The 20,990-nt window shown below is 42.8% G+C and overlaps 2 protein-coding genes across 3 annotated transcripts in view; one reads left to right on the plus strand and one right to left on the minus strand.

Annotated features, from left to right (window-relative positions):
* The window catches only part of LOC109899490 (collectin-12), a 59,305-nt gene extending 52,444 nt beyond the window's left edge, over positions 1-6,861 (minus strand). The window contains exons 1-2 of one of the 2 annotated variants that reach the window (XM_020494778.2): positions 6,375-6,861; positions 2,341-2,391 (exon numbers count right to left, since the gene is read on the minus strand). In XM_020494778.2, coding sequence (XP_020350367.1) covers positions 2,341-2,391; positions 6,375-6,381 — 58 coding nt within the window. In that variant the 5' untranslated portion in view covers positions 6,382-6,861. Of the gene's footprint in view, positions 1-2,340; positions 2,402-6,374 lie in introns of those variants that run through there. The other variant, XM_031835993.1, reaches the window with a different exon arrangement.
* Positions 6,862-11,974: 5,113 nt separating this feature from the next.
* LOC109900190 (clusterin-like protein 1) lies at positions 11,975-20,629 on the plus strand. The gene is made up of 10 exons (XM_031835011.1): positions 11,975-12,038; positions 13,037-13,169; positions 14,919-15,067; positions 17,189-17,359; positions 17,491-17,947; positions 18,578-18,712; positions 19,932-20,165; positions 20,288-20,299; positions 20,385-20,458; positions 20,624-20,629. The coding sequence occupies exons 2-10, from the start codon at positions 13,067-13,069 to the stop codon at positions 20,627-20,629; spliced, it is 1,341 nt and encodes a 446-aa protein (XP_031690871.1). The 5' UTR covers positions 11,975-12,038; positions 13,037-13,066.
* The last annotated feature ends 361 nt before the right edge of the window (positions 20,630-20,990 follow it).

Consider the following 20,990-nt stretch of genomic DNA (forward strand, 5'->3'; position numbering starts at 1 on the left):
TTTTAGCATAGTCCTCCCAGGGCCAAGAGCAGAATCCCCTCCCTGGTTGGGTTGCACAGAGTTCAGCAGCTACTCTCCTCAGCCTGGCTCTTCTCTGCTCCTACGAGGCCTTACACATGTCCAGAGTTCATTTAAATAAATGTAAAAGCGAAACTGGCCTTTGCTATTTGGCCTCGTTCCCTGAGAGCTCTCGTCTAGTCCGGATGTGTCCAAATTGGCACCCTTTAATCTTCCATAGGGCTCTGGCCAAGAGTAGTGCACTACATAGGGAATAGGGTGCCATTTTGGACAAATCCAATGAGTGGAGGGCTGGCGTCTCTCGATGCACCGCGCTCACACAAACACAAACAGGATGCTTCCTCTCAGGTGACACCTTGATGAGAGAGATTGTGTTTTAGCACAGTCTGAGTTTGTCTCCACTGGTGCTGGGATAAACATGGGGGACCATTCCTCCCTCTATCGCTTCATCACTCCATCCTCCCTGATGGACCTGAGTCACACTATGTGTGGATGACTAATTCTGGACTGAAGCATCATCCTCCAGACTTTTTGGATCAACAGAACAATGGCAGAGTACTCTCTCTCTCTTTCTCTCTCTCTCTCTCTCTTTCTCTCTCTCTCTCTCTCTTTCTCTCTCTCTCTCTCTCTGTCCCTCAATTAAATTCAATGCAAGGGGCTTTATTAGCATTGTAAACATATGTTTACATTGCCAAAGCAAGTGAAATAGACACTAAACAAAAGTAAACAATAAATAAACAATAAAACATTAACGGTAAACATTACACAAAAGTTCCAAAGGAATAAAGACATTTCAAATCTCATACTATGTACAGTGTTGTAACGATGTGCAAATAGTTCAAGTAAAAAAGGGAAAATAAATAAACATAAATTTGTGTTGTATTTACAATGGTGTTGGTTCTTCACTGGTTGCCCTTTTCTTGTGGCAACAGGTCACAAATCTTGCTGCTGTGATTGCACACTGTGTCACGCCCTGATCTGTTTCACCTGTTCCTGTGATTGTCTCCACCCCCTCCAGGTGTCGCTTATTTTCCCCAGTGTATTTATCCCTGTGTTTCCTGGCTCTCTGTGCCAGTTTGTCTTGTATGGTAATCAAGTCAACCAGTTCATTCAATGTAATTGGAGAATACAGTGGGTTCTAGTAGTCTTTAAAAGCTGATTCTAAGATTTGCAATTGATCATGTATATGTATGTTTTTTGTTCTTTGTTACAGAGCCAAAAAGATTGGAGAAGTGGTTTATCCACACATCTTTGTTTTGGATAGATAACTCTTCATGTTTGTTTAGTGTGTTCCAATCTTCCCAGAAGTGGTTAGATTCTATGGACTCTTCAATTACATTGAGCTGATTTCTGACGTGCTGTTCCTTCTTTTTCCGTACTGTATTTCTGTATTGTTTTAGTGATTCACCATAGTGAAGGTGTAGACTTAGGTTTTCTGGGTCTCTATGTTTTTGGTTAGAATGGTTTCTCATTTTCTTAGATTTTTCATTCTTCATCAAACCATTTTGTCATTGTTTTTCATTTTCTTAGGATGTCTACTTGAATTTTTTTTATTTGATAGGGAAGCTGAAAGGTCAAATACACTGTTTACACTTTCTAACGGCAAGTTTACATCTTCCATATTAGAGTGAAATATTTTGTCCAGGAAGTCATCTAAAAGGGATTGAATTTGTTTTTGGTAGATTTCTACACTTACATTCCTTCCATCTATAGCATTTCTTAATGTTGTGCAGTTCCTTCGACCTCGATGTCTCATGATTGAGGATTGCTCTGTTCAGTTAGACTGTGATTTTGCTGTGATGTTTTTTTCTCTCTCTCTCTCTCTCTCTCTCCCCCTTGAAGGGTGTTTCTGTCTTCCTCTTCTCTCTTTTACTCTGTATGTATGTACGCGTGAGTTTGAGAGTGTGAGTGTGCACGGTGTGTGTCTATCAGTGATTTGAGTGTATGTGTGTTTATGAAGTTGTGACATCCTGACCCAAGCAGTCTGTGATTGCTGCTTTTGGACCAGTGGCGAGGTTGGATCGGACACGCTGTCAGCCAGAATGAGCTGTTGTGTTTTTAACCCTGCGCGGTCCAGACAGGAACGCATCACTGACCCCCCTGACCCAAAGGCAGTTGGGAGACAGACTGCCTTGTGTCTGTCCCTATTCTCTATATGATGCATTCCTTTTCACCATAGCCCTATGGGTAGTGCACTTCATTAGGGAATGAGTTGTCATGTGAGACGCATGCAAAGTATCACACGACGGTGATAAGGGAGATTGATATTTCTCTCAGTGGGGAATTGAGTAAAGACAGTAAGGAGAGTTGTGCTCTACTCACCGAACCTCTTGTATCCAAAAGACTGTACTTCCTCCTCGTCTGCAAAATCGTCTGTGGGCATGACAACAGAGACATGTGTGTTACCATGAGGTCTGAGAGAGAAATCACACACGGCAACGAATGGACCGTGTAGCCTATACTCCATTGGTTCCAGAACAAAAACACCATATAGATCAAGAAGATGGTACAGTCACATCACACACTGAAATCAACTGCGTGGGGTGATAAGTGTCACTACATTTACCATAATGGAAATACGTTTTGACTTTTTTTGTGTCATCCTCAATGATTTTAAATGCGTTATGATGTGGTTGTATTGTGTATTGAATGATCAACTAAATATATCTCTCTATAAACCTTCATATACACTGCATTATTGCATCCCAAATGGCACCCTACTTACTGTATAGGGTCCTATACTACTATAGTATATGGGCCCTGGTCAAAAAACATTTGACACTCTGAATATATCAACTCCCCAGAGGAATGAGTATCCCACCCCACCCCACCTCAGCAAAGGTCAGGACCGAATGTTCTCCCCGTAACTGTTCTGTTACCATGGTTCTCTGTGGTTGAGAGACCTTGTGATATAACCAAGCATTTTCAGCCTTAACTATCACAACAAAAAAATGGCAAGATCCTGGAGGGACTGTTATATGTACACACGTTAGCACTCCATGTTTCACAGGGAATCCAGTGTATGTGATAAAAGTCAACCTGACACAGACTGTTTATAATATGATACTTCCGGCATGTCTGAAGAATTATGCAGCACCGGGGATGTGTCCACAATGGCACCCTTTCTCCTGCACTACTTTTAACCAGGGCTTACATGGCTGTAGTCAAATGTAGTGCACTATAAAGGGAATAGGGTGCCATTTGAGACGTGACCCTAGGTAACCAAATGGATGCAGGACACCAACAGGCATTTGCTGCAGCCCAGGACACTACACAAATGTCTTTCTCTCTGGGGGGCGAATATATAGGCCTTACTCAGCACATAGCTTTATCATCGTGGTATGTTATAGAGGCTATAACTCCCCATCAAGAGCCTCTTTCTATGTGGAAAGGAGACAGGAGGACTCAGGCCTGTAAAAGCCACAAGCTGCGGTTTCTCTGGGTTGTTGACTTTAAACCCTAATTACACTTTGCCACACTACACTGCACTCCACTTACACTAGAAGCCAGCGCAGGGAGGCTGCAGAAAGATAAGGACATCACTGACAATGGCTAGCAGATGTTGGAGAGAGAGAGATGCAGTTTTGACTGGGGGCAGTGTGAGGGGGAGGGGAGAAGGAGGTTGAGGAGGGTGGTAGTACACTACATAGAGAATAGGGCGCCATTTGGGATGCAAGAGAGGTCCAAAATGGACATATGAAATGTTCTACACTAAGACATTTCCTGTATTTTGTTTTACAATAAATTACTGGCAGCACAGTAGCTAGTAGGTTATTGTAAATGTACAGTAAATTACTAGCAGCACAGGAACCAGTAAATTACTGTAGATTTACATGACCTTTACTGAAACACAAATTTACAGCATATTACTGGACCACCTAACTACAGCAGCATGCTGTATTTCTCAAATTTACAGTGCTTTACTGGAAGCACAGTGGTTAGTAAACTGTTGCAGATTTACAGCCCAGGCAGCTAGGGCCAATGATAGGCAGTATTTCTGTTACATGTATTTGATATAGGTATTTCCATATTTTCAATACCTATATTGAATACCTGTATTTTCTAATACAAAAAAAAAACTTACAAGGTGCTCGCTTAACGACAACAACATTTTCGGTAATGGTAACATCATCTTTTTACTTGCCATGATTGTGATATGTTCTTGTTGATCTTCCTTAGTTCAATGCACTGACTGTAAGTCACTCTGGATAAGAGTGTCTGCTAAATGACGTTGATGAAATAAATAACCTATCACAATAATAGCAAGTAAAAAGTTACTGAGAATGTTGTTGTAGTTAAGGATACATTGGTCTTCAAGGTATTTTGTATTTGTAACAAGGTACCTTTTGATGTATCTTTGCCCATCTCTGGCTAGTGCAAAGTACGTTACTGTAATATTCACAGTAACTTGAAGTTACTGTAATGTCCGAGCAACTGTAATATCCGAGCAACGATACAGTACAATACTTAAAAATGTACCTACTATTGTCACGCCCTGACCTTAGAGAGCCTTTTTTATGTCTCTTTTTGGTTTGGTCAGGGTGTGATTTGGGTGGGCATTTTCTGTCCTTTATTTCTATGATTTGTGTTTCTATGTGTTGGCAGGGACAGCTGTCTATCGTTGTCTCTGATTGGGAATCATACTTAGGTAGCCCTTTTCCCTCCTTTCAGTGTGGGTAGTTAACTTTGTTTGTGGTACTTAGCCCTGTTAAGCTTCACGGTTGTTTCTTTCGTTTGTTGTTTTGTTGGCGACATTTTAAAATACAAATAAAATGTGCGCTCACCACGCTGCACCTTGGTCTACTTCCAACGACACCCGTGACAACTATACTGTATGAGAGTAAATGCTACTGTAATTGTAATATTGGTATTTTACTGTAATTACACGGGACTGGTGCAAACAGGTTGACTGCTAGGCATTTATATAGTACAGAATATTTATGAATATTTGGTGTTTTATATCGCTTGCAAAGACTTCCAAAGTGGCTGTGACTACAGCGCCAAGCAGACCAAAAGGACTTGGCAAAAAACTAAACCAGTAAAGGTTTAAGACTTGCTGCCACTCTCATCTGTCCCCTTTACACATGAAATGATTAGGGAACTTCACCCACATATCAGTTCAATTGCTACAGCATTCTCACTAACGGATGCACCAAATACCGTAGAGCCACTTACAAGTCACGCCAAAATATGTGGAGCTAGCGATTCATTCCCCTCCCACAACATTTATCCCAAAACTTTACCATAATTTAAAGAATGCTGCAAAAAAATATACAACAACACAGCAATACAGTACTTTATGGTTAAAGCTGCAATATGGAACTTTTTTTGGGTGACCTGACCGAATTCAAATAAAAATGTGAGTTATAGATATGTAATTTGCATTAAAAGCAAGTTTAAGAAGTGGTAGATCTGTTCTATGTGCACTATTTCTTTGCTTCCCGTTCTTAAGTTACTTTCGGTTTAGTACACCAGCTTCAAACAGCTGAAAATACAATATTTTTAGTTATTAAAAATATATTCCACAGCGGTTTAGATGGTACAACGATTCTCTACACTATATTTGTTTTGTCACATCAATTGAAATTAACCAAATTTTAGCAACCAAGAAATGGCGGAGCAATTTCAGCATATTGCACAAATTTTGTCCCCATAATGCATTGCTCTTTACAGTACTGTACTGTAATATAGATTTACAGTAGGAACTATGTACATCTTTCGCTGGAAACTTACAGCAATTGTTAGTGATATTGTTCCCTGATCACTTTTGAATTTGAGAGACACATCTATCTGAGTACTACCATCTATGGTGTTACGTTTGATTTCGCACAGGTAAGATAACAAAACGGTGTTTCGCAGGGGAGTTAACATAACTACAACATAACTATATAACGGAATACATCGATTTATAAGGAGAAAATGACAGATCCGTGTAAAACACACAAAAAAATCAAATACGCAATACACTTCCATGCATAAAATATGGTTCAAATTTCACTTGAGTAATATTACTGCAGCCTAGACCAAAAATATCACTGCTATCATACCACTCTCATCTGGCATATCACCAAGGACCAAATTATCAAACAAAGACAGTCACTATCTCATTGTCCAACTATAGAGAATGATGCGACTGGCGGAGAAAGGCCAAGTCATTTCCCAACGCAGTTGAACTCCACACCACAGGCTCTTAATCTCATCCAGATGTGCAACACACAGCCCAACGCACAAATAAGCACGCACGCACACATATACAGAAAACCGTGAATTCATCGAAATCATAGTTTAGCTACGACTTCAAACTTCTCAAAACTCAATTTTAAGATGAACATAACTGTGCATAACACATACTGTACCTTTCATGGCGTTATATAAATCTGTTAGGAGTGTAGAAGAGATGAGAGTCTCTATGTCACTTTTAGCGCATCTCAAAGTTCCGTCCAACCGGGCAGAGTTGAATTAGTTGCTTTGAGAACAGAAAACTAAACGTGTACACAAAAAGTTCAGCTCCCCCAACTGCAAAATGTAATGATTGCGCACGAACCGCTCCGTTAGGCTATTTGTTCATCCCGAACATCCCGTTAGAATGTCATTGTTCCGTTATTTGCATACATAGTTGAATAAAATATGTAGCGTGCGTTGGAGAGAAATGTAAAAGTTCACGTATTCGTAATATTTTGTGTAGCTCTGTAAAATGCACCCGTGGCTATAGTGTTAGGTTGTTGATGTCTTCTTTCCAGTACGCTGCGCCTGCCACAATCACAAACCCACAAAAATGTCAAAGCCAAAGGAAGTCCCGCGTCTGGAGCCCAGTTCTAGCAGCAAACCACGTGTGTTCTACATCTGTCCGATCCCCCCCCCCCCCCCCCCCCACCACACTCCTCGCACTCCTTAAAGGGGAAAAGGTGAGGATGCCTTTCAGCGCGAACTCTGGGACCCTTGTGGAGCTGCTAGCAGGAGATGAGATTAGATTACTGGCTTGATGGCGATCGCGTCCTCTGGGTGAAAAATCTGGTACTCATTAAAGACCATTTCAAAGGGGCTGCGGAGGGGGCTCAACCAACATCACTGGACCAACCTGGGACATTAGACAGTGCACTGCATTTTTTTGTGTGCATTCTTTCTCACTTCAAGTAGTATTTATAGGATATTAGACAAAACAGTTGGAATGTTCAATATCCATCCACTCTTTTATAAAGTTGTAAATTTCCACTACCACCAATAACTATTATCACCCTTGAGAGAAGTTACTACTCTCACAGCTGGGAATGTTGCTAGGAATGCCAGACCATTTTATTCAGCCTAATGGAAACCCAAACACAGACCTTACCCTCTTTGGTTTGTGGCCCCTGAAATGTCATTGCCCTGCAGATGCAGTTCGCTGATCAAATACACAGGGTCTTCTCAGGCTAATTAGGACAACAAGGCAATTAGTATCTTTTATCTTATCTTAAAGCCACATGTTTTACTGAGTGTCAATGGGATACGAGTACAAACGGCGTTTCTGTTTTGTCTAAAACCGCCCAAAGTAATATAGAGTCACCTACGTTTGGCGCTTATGTCCACATTGAACAAAGCATTAATAGTGTACGTGTGTGTGCGCGTGCTTATGTGCGCGTGTGTGTGGGTGTTTGTGTGCGGGTGCATGCATGTGTTTTGCGGCAAACTCCCTTGGTGTTCGCACTCAAGCTGATCCTCTGGCACGCGTTCAGTCACAATCTGATTCTACAAACAGATCGATTTCAGGGAAAAACTGAAAATCCCCCAAGCTTTAAAGAGCAGCCACAGATCACCTTGTAAAGCTTCCGGTGCATTCCAAATGGCACCATATCCTGTTTGACAAGGTCCCATAGCGCATTATATAGGGAATATGGTGCCATTTGGGACTCAATCTTCTTATTTATGGATAAGAGCCCATAACCAAGCCTAACCCAGGCTCAGTGTTAAGGGCCTGGGTTATGACACAGTCCGGAGGGTATCGGCTTCTAGACCAGTCTGAAATCATTTGAGGGGTCATCCAGTGTTTTCCATAGGGCTGCAAAACTGTTTTTTAAATTTATTTTTTTAACGTTTTTATTTTTATTTTTTACTGTTGGCTATAATTGGAGCAGCAGGTTGGTATTAGTGCCCAGGTAGAGATCAGGGCTTGCTGATAGAAAGCAGTTGAGTGGCAGGTAGTCTATATACCAGACTCCTGCTGGGCCTCATTTAGAGGTTGGGACCTCATTTGCTGTGTCAGGGCTCTGTGCAGTACAGAGGGTTCATATTAACCAGGCAAGAAATACTGTGCCTTCAGTAAGTATTCACACCCCTTGACTTTTTCCACATTTTGTTGTCTTACAGCCTGAATTTAAAATGTATTCAAATTTGATTTTGTGACACTGGCCTACACACAATATCCCATAATGTCAAAGTGGAATTATGTTTTTCGAAATGTTTCAGAAATGTATTAAAATTGAAAAACTTAAATGTCTTGAGTCAATAAGTATTTAACCCCTTTGTTATGGCAAGCCCTAATAAGTTCAGGAGTAAAAATGTGCTTAGGAAGTCACTAAAAAAGTTGCATGGACTCTATCTACAATGATGTTTACATGATTTTGAATGACTACCTCATCTATGTATCCCACACATACAATTATCTGTAAGGTCCCTCAGTTGAGCAGTGAATTTTAAAAAACAGTTTAAACCACAAAGACCAGGGAAGTTTTCAAATGCCTCGCAAAGAAGAGCACCTATTGGTAGATTGTTAAAAAAAAAGCAGACATTGAATATCCCTTTGAGCATGGTGAAGTTATTAATTACACTTTGGATGGTGTATCAATACACCCAGTCACTACAAAGATACAATAATAATATTCCAAAATATCTACCTTGTTTGCTATTTGGCACTAAAGTAAAACTTTATGTCCGGAATACATACAAAGCATGATTTTGGGGGCAAATTCAACACATCACTGATTGCCACTCTTCATACTTTTAAGCATGCTGCTGGCTGCATCATGTTATGGGTATGCTTGTCATCAGCAAGGTCTAGGGTATTTTTTAGGATAAAAAGTAAGGCAATAGGGCTAAGCACAGGCAAAATTCTTGAGGAAAACCTGGTTCAGTCTGCTTTCCAACAGACACTGTGAGACAAATTCACAAGACAATAACATAAAACACAAGGCCAAATATACACTGGAATTGCTTACCAATATGACATTGAATGTTCCTGAGTAGCCTAGTTACAGTTCTGACTTAAATCGTCTTGAAAATCTATGGCAAGACTTGAAAACATACATACCCCAATCAGAAGCCATGGATTACAGGCAACATCCACACTGAGCTAAAGGGTGGAGTGGGACTTGAACCCGGACACTTATAAGAAATCCCGCTATGCCCTCCGACGAACCATCAAGCAGTCAAAGTGTCATTACAGCACTAAGATTGAATCCTACCACACCGGATCCGACGTTTGCCGGATGTGGCAGGGTTTACAAACTATTACGGACTACAAAGGGAAGCACAGCCGTGTGCTGCCCAGTGACACGAGCCTACCAAATGAGCTAAATAACTTCTATAATCGCTTCGAGGCAAGCAACACTGAAGCATGCATGAGAGTATCAGCTGTTCCAGACGACTGTGTGATCATGCTCTCCATAGCCAATGTGAGTAAGACCTTTAAACAGGTCAACATTCACAAGGCTGCAGGGCCAGATGGACCACCAGGACGTGTACTCAGAGCATGTGCTGACCAACTGGCAAATGTCTTCACTGGCATTTACAAACTGTTCCTGCCCGAGTCTGTAATACCAACATGTTTCAAGCAGACCACCATAATCCATGTACCCAAGAACACCAAGGTAACCTGCCTAAATGACTACCGACCCGTAGCACTCACGTCTGTAGGCACAGATGACGCAATCTCTATTGCACTCCACACTGCCCTTTCCCACCTGGACAAAAGGAACACCTACATGAGAATGCTATTCATTGACTACAACTTAGTGTTCAACACCATGTGGCCTCAAAGCCCATAACTAAGCTAAGGACCCTGGGACTAAACACCTCCCTCTGCAACTGGATCCTGGACTTCCTGACGGGCCACCCCCCAGGTGGTAAGGGTAGGTAACAACACATCTGCCACGCTGATCTTTAACACAGGGGACTCTCAGGGGTGCGTGCTCAGTCCCCTCCTGTACTCCCTGTTCACCCATGACTGCATTGAGAAGCAATTAAGTTTGCCAATGAAACAACAGTGGTAGGCCTGATCACTGACAATGATGAGACAGCCTATAGGGAGGACATCAGAGTCCTGGCAGTGTGGTGCCAGGATAACAAACTCTCCCTCAACGTGGTCAAGACTAAGGAGATGATTGTGGACTACAGGAAAAGGAGGACCGGGCATGCCCCCATTCTCATCGACGGGGCTGTAGTGGAGCAGGTTGAAAGCTTCAATTTCATTGGTGTCCACATCACCAACAAACTATCACGGTCCAAACACACCAAGACAGTTGTGAAGAGGGCTCGACAACGCCTATTCCCCCTCAGGAGACTGAAAAGATTTGGCATGTGTCCTCAGATTCTCAAAACGTTTGACAGCTGCACCATCGAGAGCATCCTAACTCGTTGCATTACCACCTGGTATGGCAACTGCTTGGCCTCCGATGGCTTCCTGCCATTAAGGACCTTTATACCAGGCGGTGTCAGATAAAGAAAAACATTGTAATTGCCAAAGACTCCAGCCACCCTAGTCATACACCGTTCTCTCTGCTACAGCACGGCAAGAGGTGCCGGACCACCAAGTCTAGGTCCAAAAGGCTTCTTAACAGCTTCTACCCCCAAGCCATAAGACTCCTAAACAACTAATCAAATGGCTACTCGGACTATTTACATTGTCCCCCCTTCCCCATTTTTGCACTGCTGCTAATTTATGTTTATTATCTATGCATTATCACTTTAACTCTACCTACATGTACATATTACATCAATTACCTCGACTAACCTGTGCCCCCGCACATTGACTCTGAACCGGTACCCCCCTGTATATAGCCTCGCTATTGTTATTTTATTGTTGCTCCTTAATTATTTTTTATTTCAGTTTATTTTGGTAAATACTTTCTTAACACTTATGTTTCTTAAACTGCATTCTTGGTTAAGTGCTTTTAAGTAAGCATTTCACTGTAAGGTTGTATTCGGCATGTGACAAATACTATTGTGTTTTATTTTATTTGGAATGGCTATCTAGCAATGATCAACAACCAACTTGACACAGTTTGAAGAATTTAGTGCAAATATTGTACAATCCAGGTGTGCAAAGCTCTTAGATACTTACCCAGAAAGACTCACAGCTGTGATTGCTGCCAAAGGTGATTCTAACATGTATTGACTCATGGGTGTGAATACTTATGTCAGTGAGATACTTCTGTATTTAATTTACAATACATTTGTAAATGACTAAAACATGCTTTCACTTTGTCATCATGGAGTTTTGTGTGTACATGGTGGATATTACAGGGCCCAAGGGAAAGGAGGTCTTCGTGCCATGGGGTTCGGTTTAGAGTTTGGGTCTTTCTGGCATGGAGCCACAGTGAGGCCCTAGGTTGTGTATGTGTGATGGCCATGGCAAACAGGTTAGGTTCAGAGTAGAGCCAACACTCAAACTTCGGGGCCAATGTCCGCCATGGGTCGGCCTTCTCTCTCTGCAGGGGGAATATGGGCGATTCGTGGAAATAGTTTCACTGAGACACGTAGCCTGTGGAGAAAAGGCTCTGAAGTCCTATGGAAAAGATAAGCAGATTGTTTTTGTTTTTTGTTTTGTTATGTATGCACTGAAACGGTCATCTCTAGTCAGCTGTGCAGGTGAGGTGTGGATGACGGCAGGCTTAATGGTCGATATTGCAAATTAGCTAATTGGATCTAAGATGACTGCTGTCTACAGTCATATAAATAGAACAAATCCTTGGGTTAATGCGAACACATCACGCTCCACCGCACGGCGCTACCAAGTCTGCTGCTTCTGTTTTCTCTCATCTCTCAAGGTAAACGTACGTTTGTGCCATTCATCCTATAGCATGTTCCCATCACGTGTTGTAGCTTTGCTTTCTGATTGGTTTCTGGTATGTAATTGAGTAAGTAATTAGGCATGTATGTAGGCTACTATGGATGCTGGTATGCAGGATATCTGTTCGTATTAGCAATAACTGATGACTGATATTCTGGTATGAGAAAGGTATGGTGTGTTTTGTGATGTGTTTTGCTGTTGCAGTCTTTTCTATGGATGATATTTTGCTCATACTGAAATAGAGATTATTGTCAGTAGGAGGAAAAAGCTTGTATGTAGTATTGAGTGGCTATCAGGGTTGGAGTCAATTCCATTTTATTTCCAGCCAATTCAGAAAGTAAACGAAATGTTCCTTGTTGAAAAGAAGAGAATTGGAATTTCAGTGTACTTCCTGAATTGATTGGAATGGAAACAGAATTGACCCCAACCCTGGTTGCTTTTCAGTTTACCATGTCGTTTTCCAGCCACTATTCAGTTACTTAATTTGCATTTCAGTGGAGAGAGACAGATTATTTATTTTGTGAAGTTGAACATATATCTTTTAAGTATAACCCATCTCTAACATTTGAACAATAAGCATAAATAGTCTATTGAGCTATTGATTGTACCCATCCGTTGCCCTTTATGGCTTCGAAATCATTGGCACCTTTTCACCAATCCTTTGAATGCTTAAGATATTTGCACCCCCTTGTGGCAGACAACGGGATCCCTACGTCATGTCAGGTGTCTATTCAAATACTCTTGTCTGTGAAGATCAGACAAGATCCAGAACTGTCGATGAATCAATGACTTCCAGGAAGGTTACATGAGAAGAAGTCATCTATCTAAAGCTCAATTCAAAGTCCACAGCCGGCAGAGCCACGATCATCCGGCGGCCCCATTGTGACATGCCTACGGGGGCCAGTCAAGAGAGCACGTTTTTCTGTATTGATCTGACGTCAAGTCCTAATATTTAACCAATTGGTTGTGTTTCAGAGCTGCACCTGTGAGAGTACGCCAGTGAAGATGAGAGCACTGCTGATTCTCACCCTCTACATTTCATCTCTTGGGGTCCTGCACTGTGGCCCCGACCCCTCTCCCACAGAACTGAGTGAGGATGTTCTCCAGGGTGAGACCTCTTTTGAAATGCACTATACCACATGCAACTTTCTTCACCTATATCTAACGTGATGTTCAGCAAAGCCTTTTATCCAAATGGACTGACAGTAGTGCATGCAAACATTTTCATATTCCTTGAACCCACAACCCTGGCAATTGCAAGGACCATACTTTACCAGGACTATCGGTGTCACATAATGGCAATCAAAATCAAATCAAATCAAATAGTATTTGTCACATGCCGAATCCAACAGGTGTAGACCTTGAAATGCTTACTTACAAGCACTTAACCAACAATGCAGTTCAAGAAACAGAGTATTTAATCAAATAAACGAAAGTAAATATTAACACAATAAAATACCAATAACGAGGCTATATACAGGGGGTACCGGTACCGAGTCAATGTGCGGGGGGTACAGGTTAGTCGAGGTCATTTGTGCATGTAGGTAGGGGTAAAGTGACTATGCATAGATAATAAACAGCGAGTAGCAGCAGTGTAAAAACAAAGGGGGTGTCAATGTAAATAGTCTGGGTGGCCATTTGATCAATTGTTCAGCAGTCTTATGGCTTGGGGGTAGAAGCTGTTAAGGAGCCTTTTGGACCTAGACTTGGCTCTCTGGTACCGCTTGCCGTGAGGTAGCAGGGAGAACAGTCTATGACTTGGGTGACTGGAGTTTGGGCCTTCCTCTGTCACCGCCTAGTATATAGGTCCTGGATGTTAGGTATCTTGGCCTTAGTGATGTACTGGGCTGTACGCACTACCCTCTGAAGCGCCTTACGGTCAGATGCCGAGCAGTTGCTATACCAAGTGGTGATGCAACCGGTCAGGATGCTCTCGATGGTGCAGCTGTAGAACTTTTTAAGGATCTGGGGACCCATGCCAAATCTTTTCAGTCTGCTAAGGGGGAATAGGAGTTGTTGTGCCCTCTTCACAACTTTCTTGGTGTGTTTGGACCATGATAGTTTGTTGGTGATGAGGATACCAAGGAACTTGTATTTCTCTACCCGTTCCACTACAGCCCTGTCGATGTGAATGGGGGCTTGTTCGGCCCTCCTTCTCCTGTAGTCCACGATCATCTCCTTTGTGTTGCTCATGTTGAGGGAGAGGTTGTTGTCCTGGCACCACACTGCCAGGTCTCTGACCTCATCCCTATAGGCTGTCTCATCGTTGTCGGTGATCAGGCCTACCACCATTGTGTCGTCAGCAACCTTAATAATGGTGTTGGAGTCATGCTTGCCGCAGTCGTGGGTGGACAGGGAGTACAGGAGGGGACTAAGCACGCATCTCTGAGGGGCCTGTGTGTTGAGGATCAGCGTGGCAGATGTGTTGTGGTCTACCCTTACCACCTGGGGGCGGCCTGTCAGGAAGTTTTTGTCCAGGTGGGAAAGAGGCCATGTGGAGTGCGATTGAGATTGCGTCGTCTGTGGATCTGTTGGGGCGTTATGCAAATTGGAGTGGGTCTAGGGTTTCTGGGATGATGGTGTTGGTGTGAGCCATGACCAGCCTTTCAAAGCACTTCATGGCTACCTACGTGAGTGTTACGGGGCTGTAGTCGTTTAGGCAGGTTACCTTCGCTTCCTTGGGCACAAGGATTATGGTGGTCTGCTTGAAACATGTAGGTATAAGAGACTCGGTCAGGGAGAGGTTGAAAATGTCCGTGAAGACACTTTCCAGTTGGTCCGCGCATGCTCTGAGCACATGTCCCGATAATCCGTCTGGCCTATTTCCAGATGTTTTCTCTGTTGGTTCTGGGTCCAGGGCTGTCGAGGGATGGTGAGCGTTATGTTGACGAGGAGATGAAGAGAGCCTTGTTTGGGGTGAAGCGGATGAAGGAGGTGATGGAGAAGAACCAAGAGAAGCATGAACACCTCATGAAGACCCTCAAAGAAAGTAGCGACAAGAGGAAGGTAAGCCATTTCACAGACAAAGCCGTGCACATAAAATCATCATACAGTAACATATACAGTGCATTCGGAAAGTATTCATAGCCCTGGATCAAATTGGTTTTTTCATCAATCCGCACACAATACCCTCGAAATGACAAAGCAAAAACAGGTTTGTAGAACTTCTGTCATATCCAATTGGTAGTTTACAGTCTTATCCCATCGCTGCAACTCCCGTACGGACTCGGGAGAGGCGAAGGTCGAGAGCCGTGCGTCCCTCGAAACACAACCCCGTCAAGCCGCACTGCTCCTTGACACCACGCACACGTTTAACCCGGAGGCCAGCCGCACCAATGTGTCAGAGGAAACAGAGATGAATGGAGCAAAGTACAGAGAGAATGGGTGAAACTCATCGTTATACCCAAGAAGACTTGAGGCTGTTATCGCTGCCAAAGGTTCTTCAACAAAGTACTGAGTAAAGGGTCTGAATACTTATGTAAATGTGATATTTCAGGGCCTCCCGAGTGGCACAGTGGTCTAAAAGGTACTGCATCACAGTTACTACAGATCCCGCTGTAGTTTTGGTACCCTTCCCCAGATCTGTGCCTCGACACAATCCTGTCTCGGAGTTCTAAGGACAATTTCCTCTACCTCATGGCTTGGTTTTGGCTCTGACATGCACTGTCAACTGTGGGACCTTATATAGACAGGTGTGTGCCTTTCCAATGTCCAATCAAATGAATTTTCGACAGGTGGACTCCAATCAAGTTCCAAACTTCTTCCATTTAAGAATGATGGAGGCCACTGTGTTCTTGGGGACCTTAAATGCTGCAGATCTGACTTCCCCATACACAGAAACCCATCACACATTTTCTGCCTCGTAAAAAAAGGGTCATAGAGAGACCACAAAGCAGAGTTGTGGATGTGGACTTAAGGAGGGCGTAGAGTACAAAACATTTTTTAAACTGTTTTTGCATTGTCATTATGGGGTATTGTGTGTAGATTGATGAAGGGAATTTAAAAAAAATCTATTTTAGAATAAGGCTCTAACGTTACAACATGTGGAAAAAGTCAAGGGGTCTGAATACTTTCAGAAGGCAATGTATAAGGTACCATGATAATAACAAATCACAGATTATTATCTGCATATGATTTAGGCAGTGAAAGATAGCACTTGGTTGAACACACCACAGCATTTAAGGCACGAGACAATTTGCGTTAATGTAACTCTATTAAGCATATGTACAAATATGTAAGTTATGCTCTTCCCCGAGGATAAGAATGTCCTCCAAATGAATAAATAACGTCATATCTGATTATATCATCAATAAAATAAACCCCACTGTAAGAAATTAATCCACGGTGAGAGATTGGAGTCCAAAAAAGCATGAATCATCCTGAATCTAACAGGTTGTGTCCCAAATGGCACCCTATTCCCTATGTATTGCATAGGGTTTAGGGTACCATTTGGGATGCAAACAGGCTCACCATCTTCTACATGCCGTACACTGACACCAACGCTCTGACTTCCCCACACACAGACACCCATCGCATAGCTCCTGCCTCATAAAAAAAAGCTCATACAAAGCAGACAGTGAGTTGTGGATGTGGACCTAAGGAGGGCGTAGAGTACAGCCCAGTCAGGATTAATGGGCTGACTGTAGATTTATGTCTGTGTTCTGCATTCGTTCAGAAGGGAGGGTACTGTGAGCCAGGGCCTAGGAGGACCGCTGAGCTGAAGGGGCCTCAGAACCACATCCTCCTCTTTCTCTCCTCATTGACCACACATTCACCCAGGAAGAAATGGAGAGGTTACAAGGACCATTAGGCATGGTTATATTAAAATGCAGCACAGTACTTTTTCATAGTTATGATCATTGAAATGTGGTTCCATTAAGTCAGTCCAGTTGATCTTGCCTGATAATACCTCTAAAGAACACCCCAGTTTGCTATTGAATTTACAATTTTGGCTGCATTTTAGTTCCCAATATGGTCTATTCCATAGTGAAGTTTCCTCTAGATACAGATCTAGGATCAGCTTCTCCTCTCCCAAGCCTAACCTTAACCATTAGTGGGGGGAAATGCAAAACGAACCCAAGATCTGCATCTAAGGGCAACTACACTTTACTCTTTATTTTACTGAAGGGGGCAGTGCAACTGGCCACAGAGGCGGAGCTAAAGCTTCAGAAGGCGGAGGAGCAGTGCCATGATTCGCTAAGGACATCCTTTATGGAGTGTCGACCCTGCCTGGAAGACACGTGCAAGACATTTTACACCTCCACCTGCCGGAGAGGCTTCTCCTCCTTCTCTTTCAAAGTAAGGCCTTTATCTCTGCCTTCAAGGCCCCTTACACATCCACGGCTGCATTGACCCATGTCTTATCAAGTAGGCCCAAGATTGGTACAAATTCAGCTCCATTTAGGTATTTGGTTCTCTTCTGCTCACAGGTGGAGGAGTTATTCAGGAAGTTATCCTCTCAACTGGAAACTCCAGACCAGGTTGTCAATCAGAACCAAGATAACCTGAACCAGACCCAGAACTCGGACGATCCAGATCTGGAGCTGGTGCGGCTGAATGCCTCCTTCAGTCAGATGCAAGGGAAAATGAGCTCCCTGCACAACCGGAGCACAGAGCTGGTCAACAACATGCACCAAGAGTTTGGCCATGGCTTCTGGGTGGCCTTCACCACTAAGCTGAAGCCCGAGCCCCTCTCCCCCACACAGGAGTCCCCTAGTGGGGGCTTCTTCATGGGCATGGGCCGCCTTGGCAGCATGGGCCTCGATGATGTGCTGGAGGAAGTATATGACTTTGGCCGGGCTGTAGTGGAAGACTTCAGCGATGCAATGACAGATGTCTTGGACGAGATGCAGGAGGCTGTAGATGAGGAGTCTTGGCAGCAGAGAGGTATCCAATGATAATAGCCATTCGATACACATTCAGACTACTGGCAAATTTGATCATTATCAGATTTGTCAGGAAATAGAGTATCTATTTCATATACCATTATATAATGTTGAGATTTCAAGATCTAAGTACTATAGTCAAAGATTGTATAGTATGAAGATGCCTAGAAACTGCTCCTCCAATATAAATCCCAGATTGCGCTTGTAGGCGATGCCATGGCAACGTTGGCTAGCTAAACTCATGCGCATAAACACGTCATCATGTCTCACTGTCATTCTCGCACCGAACTGCTCATGTGCAGGCCGTCAAATCAGAGGCACCCCTTCATCCCTTTCATGAGGTTGGAGTAATAACATGTTCAGCTACGTAAGACATTGACTCGAATCGAGTTTGTGCCTTTAGATTTAGAGAAAAAATAACAACCAATACTTTCTCCCGTTGACTTCCCAAACCCCAAACCCCTGATTGGTCTGTCGAGTCTGCTTCGCAAAGTGTTCCCAAAATAATTTCAATGTTGGGCCTCTGGGTTTAGAAACTCTGTGCTATAGTTATCACATTGTGGTGTCTCTCTAATTTGATACAGCTCCGATGATGTTTTCCTGTGTGCTGTGCCCCTTTCCAAAAACACAGAGTCCTTCCCTAGCTGGAGCTGGGTCCCAGTTCCATTCCCAGACATGTATCTCTGTAGACAGCTCCGCAGGCAGGTAGCAGAGTGCTGGCAGCTGCAGAGACTGTGCGAGTCCTGTCAGGACACTTTGGTGAAAGGTAAATATTGATGATCATTATTGAACTCTCATTGATTTAAAAGGTTGCCTGTCCTATTGGAACACATGGTTCAAATCACACATTGCGCCCCTTGGCGATTCCCATTGAAATGGTGTTCTACAATCTAGCTTCTAGACTGTTAACTTAAGTGTTTGACCATGCCGTTGTGTAACAGAGTTGGTCTCAATTTGCAAATCACTAGCTTTTCTAGTGTAATTAGCTAAGACAGGGACAGGTAAGGAAGCTATACTGTTAAGCAAGCACAGTGTTATAGGGGGGAATGGGGTAAGTTGAGCAAAATGGGTCAATTGAACTACCCTTGTTTCTAGGAAACCATATACAGTGGGGCAAAAAAAGTATTTAGTCAGCCACCAATTGTGCAAGTTCTCCCACTTAAAAAGATGAGAGAGGCCTGTAATTTTCATCATAGGTACACTTCAACTATGACAGACAAAATGAGAAGAAAAAAATCCAGTTAGGTCTGATTTTCACCAAGTCTAATTAATATATTGTGTTAGAGGTTTCATGATGCTTGTATCTAAACCAAAGTAGATCATTTAAAGGTTGTTCTCTAGATCAGTTGTGGTCTCTATAAACTTAAATATGAGGTACCTAAACCTAGCATGAAATTGCTTCCTTGTAACTGTGTTGGCTAATATAGTCAAAATGTTTGCCTTGGGGTAAATTGAGCCAATGGCAAGTTGAGCAAATTGAAGTGTTTTCTTCTCAGTTGTAACGCAAGGCATTATCGCTGGGATATGAGTTAACAACAGGGCCTGGCCTATGTTAAAAGTGTTTTCTTCTCAGTTGTAATGCAAGGCATTATCGCTGGGATATGAGATAACAACAGGGCCTGGCCTATGTTAAAAGTGTTTTTTTTTTAAAGTTACACCTGTGTTAATAGCTGCTTAAAATGATTAACAGACAAAAACGCGATTGTGTTGAATTGTGTTTGGGAAAGAAAGATAGACATGGTTTTAAAAGGTAGTGGTAATATTACATTTAGTACAGAAATGTGTAGGCGGCTTAATTTACCCTGTCCAGTGGTAATGTTTTACATACATTCTGATTATTTCCAGGGATACACAACATCCTGACATACATGTAGACATCTTCGTCATAAAGAATACTATATTTCCCTTGACAGAGTTGATGCTGAATGTAAGACATGTCTACATTTCTCCCCACTCTCACCTTATCTTGTATCATGTTCCCCCAGAGTGTCCCAGTGTTAGGGAACTCCACTCTGCGCTGGAGGAGACCTACCGGCTGCTCAACACGTCTCGTCTGCAGTATGAGGAGATGCTGCAGGTGGTCCAGAAACACACGGATGACACACGCACCTGGCTCAACGCCATGGAGGCCAAATATGGCTGGGTGACGCAGCTCACCAATGGCACCCTGGGTCCTCAGTACATCTTCAGTGTGAGCGCGGTAAGTTCACAGTACACACGTAAATGGTTGTCCTTTTGTACCTCTGATGATGATGATGATGTTGTTGATGATGATTTCAGCCCTTTAGAATTTTTATTTATTTATTATTCTCACGATTACTGTGTTGTAATATGTTTCCAGGTGGTTCTACAGGTGAGGGATAACGGGTTTAAAGGTGACACCAGAGTGGTGTTGAACATCCTGAACTCTCCTTCATTAACCCTCTCCGTCCCCGCAGAGCTAGAGGTGCAGGACTCTGCCTTCATTCAGTATGTGGCCCAAGAGGCCCTGGCCCACTACAAACAGTCAAAGGTAAGTATAAAGTCTGCAGCTAGGCAAAACGTACATGCCATGACTACAGTACCCAGACAATTCCTTATAATTTAAATGTCTCATACAGTATGCTATAGGCCCAAGCTAGTTATACATGACAAAAGTAATGGCTTGTATCCTGCATTGTTTCTGATCCTTTCACAGATATGAAGTAATCCGAGGATTTTGCAAGCTGTGCTATTCATAAGCCTCAATTTACCATTGTGTGTCTACCAGTTCCTTGGAATGGAGCATTATGTTTAAAGGTTGTATGCAACATTTGGTCGAGCTACGAGCTATACTCTATACACTAAGTGATGGAATAAAAAAATGTAAGCAACATGTGTTTGATCAACTTTTACATTTTACTGATGATTAAACTGTGATTATGAACATTTCCATGGTTATTTTTATTTATTTATGTTCATACATCACTCGTTTCTGATCACTCGTCTCTATATTCGCGGCATATAGAGAGGCGGGGATTACCTTTTGCGCGTTTTTTCCCCAATCTCCCATTGGTCCAGTTGTA

Source organism: Oncorhynchus kisutch, linkage group LG11 (assembly GCF_002021735.2).
Source record: "Oncorhynchus kisutch isolate 150728-3 linkage group LG11, Okis_V2, whole genome shotgun sequence".
NCBI lineage: Eukaryota > Metazoa > Chordata > Actinopteri > Salmoniformes > Salmonidae > Oncorhynchus > Oncorhynchus kisutch.

What these genes read in the sequence shown, in the direction of transcription:
- LOC109900190 (XM_031835011.1), top strand. Translation starts at nt 13,067, where the DNA reads ATGAGAGCACTGCTGATTCTCACCCTCTACATTTCATCTCTTGGGGTC. An exon ending in GAGTGAGGATGTTCTCCAGG is followed by an intron (nt 13,170 to 14,918) that starts GTGAGACCTCTT and finishes TTCTGGGTCCAG; the next exon opens with GGCTGTCGAGGGATGGTGAG. An exon ending in TCAGGACACTTTGGTGAAAG is followed by an intron (nt 18,713 to 19,931) that starts GTAAATATTGAT and finishes ATGTTCCCCCAG; the next exon opens with AGTGTCCCAGTGTTAGGGAA.